The sequence below is a fragment of the Ruditapes philippinarum genome, unplaced genomic scaffold, assembly GCF_026571515.1.
Source record: "Ruditapes philippinarum isolate M1 unplaced genomic scaffold, ASM2657151v2 ctg15922_1_1_1_1, whole genome shotgun sequence".
NCBI lineage: Eukaryota > Metazoa > Mollusca > Bivalvia > Venerida > Veneridae > Ruditapes > Ruditapes philippinarum.
In genome coordinates, this window is record NW_026851600.1 from 12,089 (window position 1) to 33,441 (window position 21,353).

Consider the following 21,353-nt stretch of genomic DNA (forward strand, 5'->3'; position numbering starts at 1 on the left):
ACAACAACAACAGCCACAACATGACTTGAAAGTAATATTGCAAAAATGTTACACATGAACTCGTATTATCCATTTCTTTGACAAAAAACTGATTTAAATATTTTCCGCAAATAATTGGATAATATGATAAAAAAAACACATATACAGCAAAAGAATTTCATTCACAAGATAGGATTAGAATTTAAAAAAATGTAAAAACTTTTCCTTTGAAGTTATTAATGCAGCGATTTGTTGACTAATAAATTAAAGTATTTTAATTCTTAAAAATAAGGTACTGCGTATATAGATGTAGAAAACATGTAAAATGAATACGCTGAAGAAAAATGAAAGTGTTTGGCACCAATAAAGAACAAAAAATACTATCTATATGCAGGATTGGTTAAAAGCCAAACAGATAACAACGATCAACAAAGTAGGTGGAAATAAAAATGATGAGTCTCTTTAAATGAAAAGAAATCCTTTTTATGGATAAAGTTATAGGCAGGGTCATTATCTTAGGAATGTGAAAGCATAAGTATCCTTCTATTTGTGTAGTTACACCGGCATTTTAAAATACAGGTAAAGTCAGTCTACATTTTCATACGGCGTATTTGTGTTGAATATATATTTTTATTTGTTTACAAGATAAATGATTTGTAAAATGCGGACATTCTTACGAGGGGATTCTTCACTGAGCATCTTAATAAACATACATCTTTCCGAAACTATGCATTTCAAATGTGTGGGTTTTTGGCATGACTTTCTTTCAAGTTTAACAGTTATATAGTTCAACAAATAACAATTTATAAAAATATGTATTTATTGTTAACAACAATATCTTAAGCAAAGTGTAACGCGATGAGACGTAATGACGCTACTTGTTAATTTCATGGAAAATGTAAACAATTATTAAGATTTCAATGACTTTATTTAAATTCCTAGAAACGTTCAAAAATTGGAAACTAATTAATAATATCTGAATGCAAATAAAACTTCACTTCTTGTTTGTTACAAAACAAAAAAACTTTTAAAATAATAAGCGGGTTCAAGCTACATTTTAAAAACAAAGTCAGTTGTGTGTTTCAACTCTTCAATTTATCAAATATCAATATGTATCTATAACTTCCGTGTTTACAATTATACATATTCAGATTATCTTTCTCTTATCGTGTGACCAGGAAGAACCCGGTTGCTGTATAATTGAGTTGTGTTTTAAAATGCCGCAGAAATGATTCTTTTTATAATTTTTATATGGACTAGCTTTCTTCAAGGTAATAAGATTTAATCAAATGTAATAATCTTGTAATTACGGTTTAACTTAAATGATTATCTTTTAAAATACTGATATTTCAATAATTTGACATATACTCTATACCAAATTTATACTTCATATTTTTGAATAAAATATAATATCATTTTCATTTTTTTCTTTAATATTTTACTTAAATCTGATTATATCTTATGAGCTTGTCATGAATTTTTCATGAAATGTTATTTCTTATTTTATATTTACATTTACATTTTTTACATTTTGTATTTAATCGACCGACTGGGAACTAAAAAGTACGGTTACTTTATTCAATAGTGGCGACGTTTTAATTGTTTCTGCTCGGTGATCTTGTCTGTCTTGATAGACGTTACTTGGGGTTATATTACGTAAATGGATCCCTCTTCATCCAGTTGATATTTTTTATCTGTTACAAGTAATCCGTATATCTTGAAATCTAGGTTTCATAGTTTTACTGATTTGCCTTTTTATCATACCTGCTTTAACAATTTAACGGGTATCTTAAAACGTGAACACTTAAATAGATAGGGAAATGGACAAAGGATGAAGTATTGATATGAAGTATTTGTACATTAGTAATAAATTTACAAGTTGCGTCGATAAATTGTGAATACGTAATTTGCCAATATAGCAGTTGTGAAATGAAAGGTTTTTTTTTTATCAATTATACAAATTAATATTTACTGTTTTGTCAGGTTCAATGAGATCTCAGACAAAGAGCTCAGCACAAAACTGTCATAAAATTCTAGAAATTTTAACCGTAAGATTTTTCCATCTCATTATAATTTTAAAAGTTTTACTTTATGTATTAAGCTGCTTAGCAATCAATAAATAGTTCATATTTATTTAAGTAATATGTTCTTTAAGGTTAATAATCACTTCCGTCGACATTCGAACTTAAATTTAAATCTTGTTTTTCATATGTGCTCATTTTAATCTTATCTAAGTTGGTAAACATACTGTATTAGACACTTAGTTCTCCATTTCATACGCAGTTAAAATTTTACAGAAAAAAATGACTTGAATAACTTTTGTACACGTGAATTACTTTGTTTTGTTCGACAAAGGTTTTAAAGTAATAGGCCGTTTAAGCAATTTTTACAGAGGCATAAAAGGAAATTGATAACTAAACAATATGCCAAGAATCATATGCTTTGATTATCATTTTTCTTTGTAAGTTTATTCCCTTTCATGGTAATTCTATGCGACGAATTTGGTCTTGAGTTGCATACGGGAAATATCTTCGTTTTATGTCCATTTTTATTTTTGAAGAAATATGCAGTATATTTGTTTACTCTTGAAGCACAGAAAAACATATTTTACAAGAACTGTTTAAAACTATGCATAATGACTAAAATTGTTGTAACAAACATAATCGAAAATAAAATAAAGTACCCTTGAATTTAAGTAATCTGTTTCTAAAAGTGTCGTAAAAGAGCAACAAACGCTTTCAGAGACAAATAACTGAAAAAGTAGGACGCTGATCCCCAAATATGTGTGTATCAATTTGTTTTTTAATCATGCTCCCCTTGAATTATGCAAAGTTTAAAAAGATTCTCATACCAGTTATTTTTTTTTTCTTCTTTTCCTTTATAAAATTTCCCATTTGAGGCCATCTTTCTTAACAGATGATTTATCATGTATGAATTTGAATGAGAACAAAGATATCTTCACATAAGAAGTACTCCGGTACTTTATATGACTAGGAAAAATAATATACATAAAATATTTTGATTTTAAATAATTGCGATAAAATAACGAGAACACAAGTACGTTCTTTTGTTGTTTAATTTGTGTTGCTTTATAACACTTAATGCATTTCACTTAATTGTTTCTTTGTTAGAGTGAGATTATGTCATAGTTAAGCCGAGCTGAATTAGTCATACATTAAGAAAAAGATTGATTTTTGAAATTTTAAACCGACCAGTAATTGATGATGAAAATAAAAATATATACAATTCAAACTGCCTAAAATATGAAAATAAAACTGCCCTACTCTTATCAATTTAACGTAACCGACATATTACGAAGAATATTAATGTTGAAAACAATTATGGCGGAAGGTAAAGTTATTTTAATTTCTACCTGTATAGTCAACAGTAACAATGTGTTTGATATAGTGTCACTTGAAGGGAAACTATCATATTTCTGCCGTGTTTTTTCTTAGTACTGGCTTATACCCCACCACAAAATGTGTGTGTGGGGGGGGCTAAAATTGATTCGCTATGTCGGTCGGTCGGCCGTCTCCATTATCGTGTCCGCTCAATAAAACCTATACCAATTGAAGGAGTTTCTTCAAACTTGGCTCAAATGTTCACCTTAACAAGAGGATGTGCAGAACCCATGTTGCCTATGTGTCAGCTCAAATTCAAGGTCACAATTGAAGGTCAAATAATCAACTATTAGACAGTGTGCCCGCTGTGTAAGTTCTAAACTAATTGACAGATTTTCATCAAACTTGGCTCAAATGTTCACCTTAACAGGGGAATGTGCAGAACCTATGTTACCCTTTTGCCAGCTAATTGAAGGTCAAAAATTGACTTAGAAAATATTCTTAAATTTAACATGTATTTGAATATTTCTGAAACTAGAAAAGGTATTTGCTTGAAACTTACAATATATATGAAGTGTCACAATTAAGATATGCAAGTCAAGTTTCATAACTCTGTATTGCATTTGGACAAAGTTATGCCCCTTTTTAAGTCGTTTTAAGTCTTCAAATTTACATACAATCAAATATTAGACAATATGTCGTGTCAGCTCTATAAATCCTATACTTGTGAAAAAAAATTCTTCAAACTTTACTCATTTGTTCACCTCATTAAGGTTATGTGCAGAACCCATGTGACCTTTGTGCCGGCTTAAGGTCAAGGTTACACTTGAAGGTCAAAAATTTACTTACAAAATATTCTGAAATTTTCACATGTTCTTGAATATTTCTGAAACTAGCACATGTATTTGCTTGAAACTTAAAATATATATGAGGTGTCACAAGTAAGATATGCAGGTGATGTTTCATAACTGTACATTGCATTTTGACAAAGGTATGCCCCTTTTAAGTATTTAAATTAACATACAATCAATACTAGACAATATGTCGTGTCCTCTTTATAAATTCTATACTAATGGAAGGATTTTCTTCAAACTTGACTCAAATGTTCACCCCAACTGGGCAATGTGCAGAACCTATCTCTTACCCTTGTGCCAGCTTAAGGTCAAGGCAACACTTGAAGGTCAAAAATTGACTTGGAAAATGTTCTGAATTTTTTTTTTTGAAGTCCAACAGGTTACTTCGTTTATTGTCCCTGTCAAAGGTAAAATAGGGTCGGGGATCTAACTGCTATTTCAACGTACAAGTTTTCTAACAAACAATATATATATACACAATATGACAAGAACAACATAATTATGTAAATTGTAAATTATAATTATTCATGGGCTATAAAAGTATGAAATGCTACATAATAATGCAACAAGATTAATAGATATAATAAATATAATCAATTACACATAAGTATATTTTTTTACTTATATATGAGAAAAGATATATATTAAAATAAATTCGCATTGAAAACAAAAAAACAACAACAACATTCTTCGTATAGAGGCTTGTATGTACGTTTCTCATTTTAGTTGTTTGATTATATTTTAAAAATCTTTTATGTTGCTATAATTTCCTTTTCGGTATTCTGATATAAAATATAAGGTTACTCATCATCAAGGGATAATTTTTGAATAAAATTTTGCCTCAAATTATGAAAAGAAATAGCATCTCCATTTAAAAAGTTATATATTCTTGATTTTTTAATTTTATTTTTAAGTATATTAAAAACATATTTATATTTAAGTTATTTTGACAGTTTTCTCTAAATTTTGTTTTATAAATATAGTATTTTGCTAATAATGTTACAAAATTCAAAATAGAATGTTTTCCATAATACGAGAACAGTATGCCTTTCATGTCAGAAATATCAAATTCGACGAAACACTTATCTCTAAGCCAGTCTTGCAATTCTAAAAATACGGGCATTGATAGAATAAATGTTCAATCATTTCTCTATCAATGTTACAATATGAGCATAAATCATTATCTCTAATATCTATTCGATGTAAAAAATGTATTTGTCACAAGAATTTTTTTATTAATCTTATACTGAAAATCTTTTCACTTTATTTCTTTCACAGTATTTAAGGCTGTACAATAATTTAAAAACTCCTTCTGTGTGTGGTACTACAGAATTTATCCAGTTGTTAGGAACAACTAAATTGTCAGCGCCAATAAGAAAATCATAAAAGAATCTGCAACCCTTACTATTATGTATAACACATTTACGATACGGATTTAATGAAATGTTCTGCTTGTATAAAATAATTTATCTTTACTGTTCCTAATCTACTCTTTCCATAAAAAGGATGGTATCAGTGACTTGTTGAATATCTAAAATGTGCCTCTTACCTTATATATATCTTTTAATTTTTGAATACTGTAAATATTACCGTAATTGACATATAAATCAATAATATATATTATTTTATGATGTATCCAATTGTTAAAAAATAAATTAGTGTTACGAAAATCTTAGTGTTTAAACCATAAATATTTGAATATAATATATCTTCGATACTTTCAATGTTCACTTTTTTGCAAAAACTAGTCCATGTTTTCAACACTTGTTTCCAGAAAATATTTGGAAAGTTCTTCAGAATATAACTGATGCATAAACCAGGGACCAAGTTTTACCACTTCTTTGGTTATTATTCAAACGAGAGAGGTAACCCAAGATTCGCCATTTTCGTTCAATAGACGTTTGATCCAACTTAACTTTAAACTGTTCATAAAGGCTTCTTAACATTTAACATTTTAATACCCCCGGCCTCTATATTTTTTATCTATAACTGATCTTTTTAATTTTATCTGAACCTTTTTCCATAAAAACCGAATATAATAATCTTTCTATTTGTTTAATTAAAATCTTATGAAGGATTTGGCAATGACATAAGCAAATGTACAAATTTTTGAAATAATCATATATTTTATTAAATTGGGACTCATCCAAAAAGACGTTTTTAAAATTTACGCGTTAGGAACCATACATTAATAATTTTTCACATTTATTAGAGAATTTCATAGTCCGTTTTAAGTCCCAAAATGTCCTCAACGTCTGCGGAAAATATTACTCCTTATTACTTTATGGAGATTTAGACCAGTCTAATTCAATCGTTGACATTAATTAAGTATTTTAAATTCTTCTCGACCCTATCCAAAATGCCCTTGTTTTTTCAGGTATTTATCTTTAAACCAGAAATAGGAATAAAAATTTATCAAGCGTGTTTAGGCAATTTTCTAATGATTTCTCGATTCCATCTAAACAGTATACTGGAATTAAACAAAAGAAAACGCGCAGAGTAAAACAGCTGTGTGTCATCTGCATATATATACTGACTTAACTTAAATTCTTTATTGTCAATAATATTATTATTTTTTCTAATCATTGAACCCAAAACTTCCGCACAGAAGATAAAGATATAAGATGAAATTGGATCTCCCTGTCTACAACCACGCTTAACTTTAAAGAAATGTGATAAATGACAATTTTGTATGATACAGGTTTCTGACCCATTTTGGAATAGATTTATCCATTTTCTTAAAGAGGGGCCAACATTAAAATAATCTAAAGTTTTCTGAATAAATTTCCAAGAAACTGAATCGAATGCTTGCTGAAAATCTATAGATAGTTGAAGACCTGGTATATCGTTTTTTTTGTTTCAAAAGGAATATCATAATTTATTATATCAATCTGATATTTTCACTTATACACCCTTCTGAGATAAAACCTTTTTGATCTTGGCAAATAATGTTGTTTAAAACTCTTTTCAGTCTGTTTGCTAAAGCAGCAGAAGCCATTTTATACATTACATTTAAAAGTGTTATTTGGCGCCAATTCTTCATAAAAATCTACTTTAATTCGGTTTAGGCAGACACGTTATAACTCCTTGCTTCTGAGTGACAGATAAACTATCATTAAAGTAGCCAAAGTTAAGAGTTTTTATACAAAAAATTGAGAGATCTCTCCAGAAAAAATTAAAAAAACAACAGTATAGCCGTCTAAACCTGGACATTTTACCATTTTTTATGTTGCTGAAAGCAATAATTAACTCATCAATTGTCAATTCGCCCTCTAACATTTGAGTATCAAGTTCACTTAATTTATTTTCATTTTCCCCTATAATGTCTTTTATAGGAGCTTCATCTATTATATTTGAATTTTCTGTATATCATTTTTCGTAATTATCTTTTTGAAAATCGAGTATATATTTCGTTTTTCTTATTTCTTTATTGTTTTCCATAATCAGTTTTGTTATTAATTTATTTGTAAAATTTCTATTTTCAAGATTTAAAAAATAACTACTAGGTTTTTCTCCTAAATTTTCATAACGGTATTTCGATCTTAATATCACTCCTTCTAACTTTGATTTCCGTAACGCTTCTAACTGAGATTTTTATTTCATTAAGTGCCGCACAAGTTTCCTCACTCGAAGAATTGCGATTTTCGGATATTTGTTTTTCTAATGCTTGAATATATGTTTCTAAATCTTTTTCTAGTTTTTCTAATCGTTTTCTTTTCTGCACTTTATTTTATTGTTTCGCCTCTAAGAACGACCAAAAATATTTCATAAAAAAGTTGGGGGTTAATATTTAAATCTGGATCTGTATAATTATATTCAGTGTTATTTTCTGTTTTATGTAAATCCACTAAAGTATGTAATGTATTCTTAACTAGATCGATATATGAGTTTTCGGTCAAAAGAGAACAATCAAATTTCCAATAGCCTTTTACCCTTTCATTTTCAAATAATTTAATTGTTAACAAAACACCTAAATGGTCTGTTCTACAACCTGTAGTTATTTTTCAGTTAGTTATATAATTCATCATATCCTCATTTACAAGAAAACAAATCTTACCGTGCTTGCTTTCTTTGTCGGGATTTTCTTTTCCAAGTTATATTCCCTTTTATTCCAAAATTTAAAACACGCCATACGTCTACATAATTATATGTTCATTAGCTCTAAAATACTCTGTCTTGCTCGAAGGTTATTAATATTTGTGTAATTTTCATGATCTACTGAGGGATTAATAACAAGATTCCAATCTCCGCAGATTATCACGTTATCAATACCAATTTCAAATATTTTGTGTTTAATTTTTTCATAAAAAGCCGGTTTATCATCATTTGGACAATATAAATTAACGAGAGTAAGTCTGAAGTTCGGCATTAACATATCAAGAATAAGATAACTTCCATTTCGTCACTGTATACATTTTCTACTTTTTGCTCAAAATTATTTCTAAACAAAACCATTACCTCTCTACTATTACGTTTATTTGGGCTAAAATAGGCATCATATCCCCATTCATTTTTAACAAAGGAACATAACTTTTCTTCAATGTGAACATCCTGCAGACATATAATATAATAATCTTTTTTCCTAAGATAATGAAAATCATCGCGTTGTTTCTTAGTATTTCCCAGCCCTTGACAATTCTGAGCGTATTTGGTTAAATCATCACCTATTGGGTAAAAGAAAAACACAATTGTCTTTTAAACAACATAAATAAAATAAATAACTTAAAATTTTACGGCCGTTATATAAACTATTACTAGGTGGCATTTCTTATTATATTATTGAGATGACGGAGAAAATAGTTTCAAGTTTCATTTAAAAAAGAATCTTTATACAAACTTACAAACAAACAAACGAACGGACATAACAAATATAACTACAAATATCTTTTTACATACATGTACAAAAGTCAAAACAAAAAAAAAACAAAACAAAAAAACAAAAAACAAAAAAAAAATACGCCCAAAATACTACAAATACCCATTCAGCGACAATAACAATGTACATGTATAAAACATGGTAAACAAATTTCACATACATAGGATCATTTAAACTTACATGTAGATCTAAGCAAACAATATTATCTAACATTATAAATTATGTGTTCAAAACATAGCAAAATATTTACAAATGCACTATACACACGATATAAATAACTTTCTAAATATAGACAGTATCATGTCAAATTTTGGTTTTCTCTTCGTTAAAAATAGATACCACGTGGAGGTTTATATACATTACATATATCTTGTGTGTGTGTTTATAAATAGTAGTGTGCTATACATGGGGAGAATATATATAGATGTTTAACACATAATAATATTGCAAATTAAAAAAGAAGAAATTAGATATTTGCAAGGACAAAAAAGGTATTTACTTTTTAACACTCTGTTTTGTAATTACATAAACGTATAGTATGTTCTGACATTTTAACACGTTGAATATTTCTAAAACTAGAACAGATAACCATTTGAAACTTCAAATATGTATACGAAGTGTCGCAGGTCAAGTTTCATAACTAAAAAAGGGGGGGATAACTTTGTATTGTATTTTTACAAAGTTAAGTCCATTTTTATGTCTTTAAATTTATTTACTATAATATTTCTTAAACCAGAACAGATATCTACTTAAATTTAAAATTTAAATAAATGGTTACAAGCAAGCTCCATTGAATTATGGCACAAGTTATGCCCCTTTTAGGCTTAGAAACTTTTCTGATATAACCATTAATACTTAAATGTTTCTGAAACTAGAACAGATATTCACTTGAAACTATATAATATATGACTTGAAACTATATAATATATGAAGAGTCACAAGTAAGCTCAGTATGCAAAGTTTTTCCACTCTAATTACATTTTGACATAATTATGCTATTTTCTTAACTTCACTGCTTTTCTTTGTGTTAGTACATTTGGAAAATGAAAGGTTATTTGTAAATGTTTCGAACATGATTTGACAAATATATATTTATACTATTACCTGTAAAATTTGTCGTTTTTTCACCAGAGATAATTTCTTTTTATGCATATGTATTTGTGCCACTTAAGTTATTCCTTTAACCACCTTTCCAAGTCATCTCCTGTCAAGGACATTGGTGGGGTATGAATCGCATTCAGCGATAGTTCTAGTCAAATATCAGTAGAATGAATAGAAAGGTATCATATTAATTTCCTTTCGTAGCACATGGCTGCAGGGTACAAAAAATTACCGAAAAATAATCCTAAATTTTAAATAGTTCGTAATTGGTTTTATACATAGTAAAGCAAAAAAGTATTCGTTGTAGAATTTTTTTTCTGAAAAAAAAATAAAAACAAATATTATTCATTTATGCTTTACATATGCTTTACAGACATATATTTATTACACATCTTTAAAATGATAAACAAAACAGCATGTATACCAAACTGTGGCCATTATTATTCTTTGGTTTAAATGATTTTCTTCGTCTTCCTTTCATCTTAATTCACTTTATGTTTGACATTTTCTTATCACTCGGGTATTGATAGCGTGAATGTGTTAACCACAACGTAATTCATATCACAATGAAACTAGTAAGGTCCCTTCTAGATAGACATTCTTGGCCATAAATAAGAGGTAAAAATTAACATCAGAACAAAACCTTCCCTTTGGTATTATAATATTCCTAATAGACAACTAAAAAATAAATCTCGGTTTTGATATGATAGTAAGAAAAAGTGATAAAATAACAAGCACCGGTTGAACAATTCAATCGTTAATAAATGTTTTGTGAATTGAAATCCATTTGTGCATTTCTTGTTTTATTAAAACTTATGTTTCTAGTTTGCTAAATGCATATTATTTTCATATATCAACAGTCGGTACGTCCGCCGTAGGGTCTTCTCTTTCATTATCATGTGTTGGCATGCAGCAAAACATTTTTGTGAAAGAATAAAAGAAAATAATGAAATAGAATATCTTGTAATAAGAATAAGACATTTAAAATTGAATGAAATGCAATTGAATTATACAGTCAGCATAATACAGCATGTGTCTATAACACTATACATTGGTAAAACAATTAATAATATAAACACATATAAGAAAATGAAGTAACAATTTTATTATAACTTAATAAATCTACTCTTGCATTAAATAAAATAAATCTAAGTTAGATAAGCTTATTGATTTTCTAGTTACCTAGTTACCCCGATGGAATCGTGCCTGACCCGGAGATTTTGATGGAGTAAAGATTTAATTGGAAAGGCCCTTTCTTAATTACCAACTTTTATAGATAAGACTGTTCTTTAGACATGAATATATATTTTAAAACGTTTGAATAAGATTCAGTAGGAAATAATAAAGTGATGAAAATAATTTATACATGTTGTATGTTAAAGTTCTGATGTAACGTGTATATTAGAAGTGTATATTAATATTCCCGTTTTGTTTCAGCAATAGGGAACACAATAATAAAAGTATACAGTGACTTTAGTACCTGTCTTATGGTGCTGGTCCTTAGAGAGACGATTATGCTTTAAGGGATTTTATCTTTTGAGGTTATTGGTATCCCTGTCTTTTTTTATTTTCTCCTCTAACAGAATCTATGTCAGTCCAACAAGGCCAATTAGTGTTGATGTTTCTCAATTCTAGTTTCTTGGGCTAAGGACTTAAATATACACTTAGATATAGTTTGATATCTTATTCTAGGGTTCAAACATGTTTAATTCAAATTGTTCATATATCAGTTGAGGACTTTTTATGTTACAGTAACGTAAAATTAAGTACATATTCAATATTTTAACGGTTGTGTTATATATAATTCTACTTTAACATTGGTTAATTTAAATACGCCCTTGAAAATTGCAGTTTACGTTTCAGTCATTCTTGTTCAATCACTGAGCTAATAGGCCTATTTGGTATCATGTCAATATTGTATTCCTGACACAAGATACTAGGAAAACATAAACAAAGAATTCATTTTTTTCACAATCAAATACAGTTTTTAATCAGCCTGTCATTGAGTTTTCTACGCATATGTTCATACATGCAACAGCAATACATTTATTTCATTTGTCTACCTTATTGCATTCATTCTGTGATTTTAATCATCTGTGATTGCAGATTCTTTCGGATACATTTTATCCGAAGGACGGATCTCGTGGTTAGAAGCTGCTAAAATCCAGAAATTTGCTACTCCAGATATATTTTCTTTAAAAAGTTTCACAAACCTACTGGAAGATGGAGGAGAAACTTGGGTAGGATATTTTCAAATGAATACTGCATTTGCATATGTTGGTAAGTTCTGTCATATTTACTCGTGTCAATGTTAATCTTACTCATTTCATTTTTTTGCCTAGCAAAATGATAGTTCTAAATAAATCGACTATTTTACAGTTATAATAGGAGTAATGGTTAATTTATTAAAATAATCTGAGATAGTAAATAATAATATGCGAAGTTTTAAGAGGAGTTAAAGCTTAGTTACATTGGATATGATCTTTTTTATCCTTGGCATGATTTGTATTGCCAAAGCAAATCTAGCAGGAGATAGACACCTTAGTAGGATAAATTCAGTTGATATCTTGAGTTTTACATGTAAAACATTTCTTATCTAGGTTGCACGTCTATAGATGGACATCCTCACGTTACCTTTTCCTCTATACACAAAAATTCTCCCGGCTTATGTTTAACATTTTGCAAAAGAATGAAAATGGCACGATCAATTGTCGGATTAAGCCGTGACAAGGTAAAGAATGTTGCATATCATTGACACATAAACGTTTCTTATTAGAAATATGTAAATTGATCAGAGTGCATTGGAATATATAAGGACACTAATGTATTATTCTGTTATTCGGAAAAAATCATTCCAGTATTTTAAGAGTGGAGTATTTAAGTTCACTTGAACATTTTGCATGAGAGAAGTTAAGCTTTTCAGTATTTCTCATGAACATGATTTTTTCATTTTTATTATACTTAAGTGACTTGACGGTGAGTGCATTGGCAGCCTAAACTTTTAATAGTTTTCGATCCTTTAGGGCCATTGATTAAAATATGTTTCGTGTTTAGTATTGAATACCTCTCTTCGTCAGGTTCTAAATTTATGAGAGGTATGACTTATGTAAAGAACAGACTTTATAGAATTTAATTTTTGATTCTTGAACATTTTCTTTCTTCCCGTTTTGGGCATGAATTGGAGATTACTTTTACCTTTTTCATTAAAATTGCTTTTGATGTTCCTTCCCATGCCGAATTGTTCTAAAATAGTACTGTACTGTATCGACTGTTGCAGACTCAATTTTACTGACAATTAGCCACCGCCAAGCCCCCTGGCAATGGCTTAAGAAAACTTTGGTATTCATTCTATTTTTAAGATATTATGAAATTGTATCCTTTACGTCATATCGTTTCATTACACGCGGCCTCGAGGCGTGTAATATGGTATATATAAGATAAAAATTCAATGGGGAAAAATAAGCTTGTGTGTTTGACGTCATAAGGCCAAAACAAAATGATCTTGAGGCTCTGGTAACATGCTGAAAAATAATCGTGAAGGTAGGTCGGAAAAACATTTTTTTATCAGTATTTTATCAAAATTTAACTGTATGTGAGATATATACACTATAGGATACTTCATTTTTGCAATGAAATGTTCTAGGTTTGGTGCGGAAATACAGGGTCGGTCAGGTTACCGGAACCGCAAGATCATTTTGTTTTGGCCTAATGTTGCGTGAATGAGTCTTTTAAATGTTTTGTTTTTGTTTTTTTTAAACATGAAGGAATATTAGTATATTACGGTGGCACAAAGGTGACATGTGTTTTTTTTATTTATCTCGTGCGCACGAGATACTATGTCGTGGCCACGAGTTACTAAGTCGTGGCCACGAGATAGCTAGATCGTGGCCACGAAATACTATATCGTGGGGATTAACTATGTCGTGGCCACGAGATAGCTAAGTCGTGGCCACGAGATACTATGTCGTGGTCACGAATTACTAAGTCGTCGCCACGAGATAAATGACCAATCAGATTACACCATTTACATGAATTTCCCTAATTAACTTGACATGTGCTATTGTACAATGATGCCCCTACTTCACCAGCCTGTAAAAGTGCCATTTATACAACTTATTTACTTGATTTTTGACCCAATGACCTCGAAATTATTAGATGTCATCTACTGATCAGGTGCAATGATCTTTCTGGGTTATATAAACCATGGCTTATCCCTTCTTAATTATTCATCAGACAAGGATTTTACATGAAGTGTCATGGTTACCTTGACCTCAAAAAGCCTTATAGGCTATCTACTGTCCATGGGCAATGTCCCTTCCAAATAAATAAACCAGGACGTATTATTTATGTTATCATATTTACAAGGTTAACAGGCCGCAGTACGTACAAACTGACCAATTCGATCACAAAATTGTCCCAACAAAGGACTATAATCAAAATTATTGTCTAAGTGGCCTTGAAAGGTGACTTTCTAATATGATCCTAAAACAATTTCAAAGTGAATATCTTCAGTATTTTCAAAGATAAATATTGCATGTTAAAGTAAATTGTTAAGTTTAAAAAATTCACAATATGTATAGTGTATTCTGATTGGTTAATTATCTCGTGCGCACGACTAATTTATCTCGTTCCCACGACTCGTGGCCACGACTTAATTATCTCGTGGCAACGACTTAGTAACTCGTGGCCTCGACATAGTATCTCGTGGCCTCGACATAGTATCTCGTGGCCACGACTTACCTATCTCGTGGCCACGACTTAGTAACTTGTGGCCACGACATAGTATCTCGTGGCCACGACTTAGCTATCTCGTGACCACAACTTAGTACCTCTTGGCCACGAAATAGTATCTTTAGGCCAAGTCTTAGCTTTCTCGTGGCCACGAGTTAGTAACTCGTGGCCACGACATAGTATCTCGTGCGTACGAGATAAATAAAAGCACACACATGTCACCTTTGTGCCACCGTTGTATATAATTAAATTATAATAATTATTTGAAAAAATACGTGATGAAATAATTTAAAATGAAAATGAAATGCTTTTATTTAGACACATGACTAAAGTTCTCGCTAAAGAAAAACAACATCCAATGAAATTGCGTTATTTACACCACATGGTTTACACACGCACCGGGGTTTGCCTAAAATGCGAAAGTGACCTTTTTGGCGAAAGTGAGCGAAAGTAACTTATGAAAAAAATATGAATGTTATAAAAAAATAATCATAATGTTGATTTAATCGCCATTTACTTGCATAATTGCGATACACAAGGTCTGAGATATTTCTTTCGCTCACATTGAAAAAAAAACGAAAGTGGCTTATATGATATCAAAAAGGCTTTTATATTGGAATTTATGCTAATATTGCAGTTTGTTGACGTATATTATCAGAAATTAATAATGTTTATTGTCAAAAATAATCAATATGATGATTTATACTCTATTTATTTGTATGATTTTTATATTCAAGTTCAGCGATCTTCCTTTGCTCACACTGAAAAATACGAAAGTGACTTATAAAATATTAAATATAGTATTTAAATAATTGAAATTTATAATAATTTTGCAGCTTGTAGACGTATTTTTCATAAATGATTGATACTTTTTCCCAAAATAATGATTATGATCATGATTAAATATCAAATTATTTGCATTGTTTCTATACTGTATACAAGTTCAGAGATCATCCTTTCGTTCACAGAGAACAATACGAAAGTGATTTATTCGGACGACTGTGAGCGAGAGGAAATGAAAGTAAAACTATAAAATGTAGCGTTTAAATTAAATTTGCAGTTTGTAGACGTATATTATGAAAATTAAAATAATTTTGGTTGATTTTTTTTTAAATCATTAAGATGATTTTAATCTTCATTTATTTGTATAATGTTTATACATTAGCTAAAACATCTATCTTCCTTTCGCTCATTGTGAACCTGACGAAAGTGACTTATTGAATATCAAATATAGTTTTTAAATAGCCTTTAATATTAATAGTGCAGTTTGAAGAAAGTACAATATAAATACGTTACATTTATATATTTTGTATAAATATTAATGAATTATAGAGATTTTTATGTCCCGATTTTCAGAGAAAGCATAGCTTTAGTATGTTTTGTCCTATGATCAATAAAGTTGGTAGGGATGTTGATCATCATTCACAGATGACCCCTATTGATTTTAAGATCAGTAGATCAAAGGTCACTAACAGAATGTATGAATTGGGGGATATTCGTGTTCTACGAACTTTTGCTCATAATATACACACAGTGCAATTTTTGTGACCTCGTGTACATAAAATGTTCATGTATAATCGTCAAAACACTTAACTATGCAAGATCAAAGGAAGTTAGAATTCCTTTTTCCTGCATTAGATATGATATGGCCATTCCTTACTATTTATACTGTATACATATTTCACAAGTTGTGTAACTTCATTTACTGACTTTAACACAAATTCTACCGGCATATAAATATTTAACTTGTATATTCATATTTTCAGTGCCTTTGCCTGAGAATGTTACCTAGCAGAGATCTTCACAAGACTGGCTGTCACTTACAGAATTCTGTCTGGGTAGCCGGTGATGGGGATAAGTTAATGTCCATATACGAAAAGAAAGGTAGTTTTATTTCTATTAGTATCAATAAAGTCCTTAAAATATCGCACTGACACCTATCGCGTTTTAGTATTGAATGGTCACATTGTATAAATAAAACAAGATAGAAAATTATAAATATTTAACAACTTTGTGTGTAATCAAATCATTATTAAGTATTTTGATTAGAATAATTTGTATTTTGAAAACGTATTATTTACACACTATAAAAATTACTTAAAAAGATTTACTCACTTATGATTAGGCAACCTCGAGTTGTGAAATCAAAGAAATTCATGTTACAATCCGACCTTATTATTGTATCAAATATATTTGAAAAAGTTAGAGAAACGTATTGGTCCTTTGACTGGCTTTATTTTCATTTTATTCAGATATTTTTGGATCTGGTGGAACTAATGATGTGCAATGCTTGGCGTTTCATAAATACTCAAGTAGTGCGTCTTGGAACGGATGCCGACAATACAAGAAATGTTTATGCAAAGCAAAAGGTAATATATAAGGAGCAAAGATTTATAACATAATATTAAAATCGACAGTTTTCAATAAGTTTTATCCTAATATACAGAATGCGTATTTACATGCCACTGAATTATGTCAATTATGTTCGAATTTATCTAAATGAATAACAACAGAAGTTATTTGTTATCAATGGCTTAATGCAATAAGGGCGTAAATACATTTTTAAACATTTTACAGTAGAGCAAAAATACTATCTCATTTTGTATATTCCCATTACATTACTTTGTTTTGTAATATAAAAATATAATTTATAAATATAACTTAAAACAACATTAAAATAAATTATGTAAAAAAACACTTTATTTGCAAATTTTATTACTTATGCCCTTGTTGCATAACTTTTACATATAATTTGAGAGATACTATTATATGCAATAAGGATGTAAGTATACATACGCCCATATTGCAGTAAGATTAACATTAAACATGGCTATTTTTTGTTATGTAATATCGTACCATGTCTACTATGATTCAATCAAAGTAGGATATTTAACGTGTTCAATGATTTTCCAAGAAACACTTAAAAGTCTACACCAATGTATTTGACAGTTCTTCAATGTGTCATCAATTTTATATCTCCTAATTTAATATTGACCTTAATTATATGATACATGCCTCACTTATTTTTATTCAATTATATTGAAATGTATGTTAAAATCTTTATTGATGTAAGTTCTAATGTATTCTTATGAGAATAAGTTGTGCATACCGTTAAATTAATTAAGTACTTAATGTATTCATGAACTTGACAAACATATTTTAACGAATGAAATAATGTTCAAGCTGCAGACACTAGTTTTGTCTAATCATTAGGACCTTTGTAATTACATTGAACCAGTAATACAAAGCTATCATGTGTAGATGATTGCGCCTTTCTATGCCATCATTTGTAGCTGAATAGGCACAATCACGACATAGCTATGCATTCACATAACAGTAGGGTTTAATTTTCAGTAATATGTGTAATGTATTCAAATGTGTGCGCATATAAAATATTAGTAATACATGTAATTGTTTCAAATGCTTACAAATCATTTTTCTATCAAGAAATCAAACTGTATGCAGCAAGTATTTCTCCTGATTTATATGTTATATAGAATGTAGGACAAAATCGTTGAGGTGTGGGGTTTTGACCACCTTCTCTTTATATGCCACAAGGAATTGGGCTCAAATAAAGCTTTTAGATCTATTTGATAACTATTTAGATCACTTTGTTTGTTTGTGTGAAAAACAAATTTAATGAGCAATTTTTAAATTAAAAAATTTTCCCTCTATTAAAACCTTTTTTACTTTATTTTGCTATGGATTTGTCATTGTATTTCTCTTCCTTCTCCCTGGGAATAAAGGGGCTTTTTTGTCACTACCAAATTTAAGACTAATAAATTCAGTGTGCCCTCCCCCAATTCTTTTGCATAATGTTAATAAGGGGGTATTCCCATCTAGTTGCCCAAAAAAAAAATAATGCATTGACTTCAGTAGTATTAAGGGAAAATGGCAGGTAAAAATGTTGCTCAAAGGGAATGTTCCCACAACACTTTTTGACGTGGACGTTAGTTTATATAGAAAAATCAAACACATTTGCCCCTTTTTTGTTGTTTCCTTTTTTAAAAAAAAATAGAAAAAATTTTTTCATTTTTATTCTGAGTTCTTTAAAAAAAATTAATTTTTTTTTTTTCCTTATAAACCCGTAATTTTTCATTGACAATTTTGAAATGAAAACCCTTATCTCTAAAATTAAATAAAAGTTGGGGTTTAAAAATTAAATACTTAAATTTAGAAAATTTTTAAATAAACCCTTTAAAATATTGGGCTTTTAAAAAACTCTCTGGTTTTTATTGAAGATATGATAAAACCCTTTTTTAAAAACTTTTAAAATTAAAAATGCAAACTCTGTAAACTTTTGCAGGGAAACCCCTTTTTTAGATTTTTTTCTTTTTCCTTTCACCAATTAATTTTTTGGATTTCCAAAAAAAATTTTAAAAATTTTTTTAAAATCAAAAAAATAAAAATCCCTCAAATTTTTAAATTTACTTTTGAAACAGGGATTTTTCCCAATTGTAGCAAAAATTAAATGCTGAAATTTAAATTTGGAAGTTTTAAAATAATTTACATTTACTTTTGGGGAAAGGGGTTTGCAGAAAATTTTTTCTAAACCCTTTTGAAAAAATATTGTTTTTAAAAAAATAATATAGCCTGTAGCAAATTTAATAACCCAAAAAAACTGAAAAGGAAATTTAAAAATTGCTTTCCCCAATCAAAAATTTTTTTGGAAAATTTTTAGGTAAAATACTTTTGGTTTTTATTTAAAAACGCTTACGGCCCGAAAGCTTTTTTTTTTTTCTAGAAAAACCCTTTTTTTGGTTCTAATTAAAGGGTTTCCCGAAATTTACTTTTAGATCAAAAGAGCAATATGTATTTTTTTTTCTTTTTTTGGGATTTGAAAAATACAAATTTTGGTTTTGGTAGTTAAATACTCTTTTTTTACAGTTGGGTAATTTTATTTCAAAAAATTTACATTTAGTGTTCTTTTTTTATTTTAAATATTTTCAATGCTCTTAAAAAAATTAAATTTTATATTAAAAAATTTTGTTTTTTTAAAAAAGGCAAAAATTTTTCCCCCTTTTGGGATAAGTGCCCTTTAAAAGGGCTGAATTGGTTTTTTCCTTTCGGGATAATTTTAATTTTCGAATTAAATTCCTTTGAGTAGGTCGGGCCAAAAAAAAGGGGTACGAAATTCATTTCAATCCCCTCAGCCTGTTTTTCCCGAAAAAATTCTTTGTGAAAAAAAACCCCCCAAAAATTTAAAAAGCTTGGCCCCAACCCCTTTTTATGAATCGGCTAAAAATAAAAAATAAAAATGATTTTTAATATATTTTTGGAAAAATTTTAAAAAAAAGTTTTTTTTCCAAAAATTTTTGCCCCCTTAAAATAAGAAAATTATTTTTTGAGGCTTTTTGGGGCCCGCCGTTTTTGGTTTTTCCTTTTTAATTTAAACCTTCAAATTAAAAAATCCGTTCATGGGACGTGAAAATTTTAAAAATTTTTGTTTCCTTATAAGAAATTCGAAAAATCAGACTTTTTACTTTCCCTTAAAAGGTAAATAAAAATATGTAAAAAGTTTTTATTGTTTAAAAGTGGGTATTAGATGGGTTTTTTGTTTTTTTTGCAAAAGTAAGATTGGTTAAATTTTTACCAGTGAAAACCAGAAAACAAAATTTTTACGGGGCCTGCACTCGTTCCTTTTATGCATTTACTTGATCAATTTTAAAGTTTTTTGCCCATGTTGCAGAAAAAAATTTAAAATCTTAAAAACTTTTTGTAAATTTAAAAAAGTGTCGGTTTCTCCTATTGCAAAAAAAACGTCCCTTTGATTTGGCCCTTTGCTTTTTCAAAAGTTTTGATTTGATAAAAGTTTATTTTTTCAAATTTTCCCGGTTCATGAAATTTTGCTAAAAAAAATTCAAAAATATATAAAACCCTTTTTGGAAAAAACAAAGTACTACCCCTTATTGCGGGTTAAAACCCCCGTTTAAGATTTCGAAAAAAATCAAAATTTGGTAAGAAAACTTAAAAAGTAAATGTTCCAAAAATTAGGGGTAAAAACAAAAGCCCTTTTTTTTGAATCATTTTATAATCCTTTAGTTTAAAATAAGGGAAAAATGAAGAAAAATTCTTTTAAAATTTGGATAGAAAAGATTTAAATTCTTTGGGGGGGAAAAGTTACAATTTTTTATTTTTAATTTTGGAAAATACTAAAAATTAAAAGAAAATTTTAGATTTCCCTGGGCCCCGGGGGACATCAAACCGTGTTTTAACCCTCTAAATGCAGGGCCCATTCCTACGGGTATCCCGAAAGAAAAAATTCATTAATGAACTTGGGAAAAAGTCCCACCCTGGGAAAAAGGGTATTTCGGAGCGTGGAAATTAAAAAATTAAAAAGGTTTGTTCGACTTTACAAAATATTCAAAAAAATATGAAAAAATTTTTGAAAAATAGAGTTTATTTTGATTTATTACCCTTTTATTCGGCCGGGTTTTTTAGGTTATAATTTTTTAAAACCCAAAAGTTTTA

The 21,353-nt window shown here is 29.0% G+C and overlaps 1 protein-coding gene across 1 annotated transcript; it reads left to right on the plus strand.

Annotated features, from left to right (window-relative positions):
• The first annotated feature begins 1,141 nt into the window (after positions 1-1,141).
• Positions 1,142-17,424, plus strand: LOC132757367 (uncharacterized). Its single transcript, XM_060748662.1, has 5 exons — positions 1,142-1,250; positions 12,258-12,431; positions 12,752-12,882; positions 16,649-16,766; positions 17,135-17,424. The coding sequence occupies exons 1-5, from the start codon at positions 1,208-1,210 to the stop codon at positions 17,260-17,262; spliced, it is 594 nt and encodes a 197-aa protein (XP_060604645.1). The 5' UTR covers positions 1,142-1,207; the 3' UTR covers positions 17,263-17,424.
• The last annotated feature ends 3,929 nt before the right edge of the window (positions 17,425-21,353 follow it).

Excerpts from the sequence above, each read along its gene's own strand:
- LOC132757367 (XM_060748662.1), top strand. The coding sequence starts at position 1,208 with ATGATTCTTTTTATAATTTTTATATGGACTAGCTTTCTTCAAG. Across the intron at positions 1,251-12,257 it reads ATGGACTAGCTTTCTTCAAG|ATTCTTTCGGATACATTTTA; the intron begins GTAATAAGATTT and ends CTGTGATTGCAG. Across the intron at positions 12,432-12,751 it reads TACTGCATTTGCATATGTTG|GTTGCACGTCTATAGATGGA; the intron begins GTAAGTTCTGTC and ends TTTCTTATCTAG.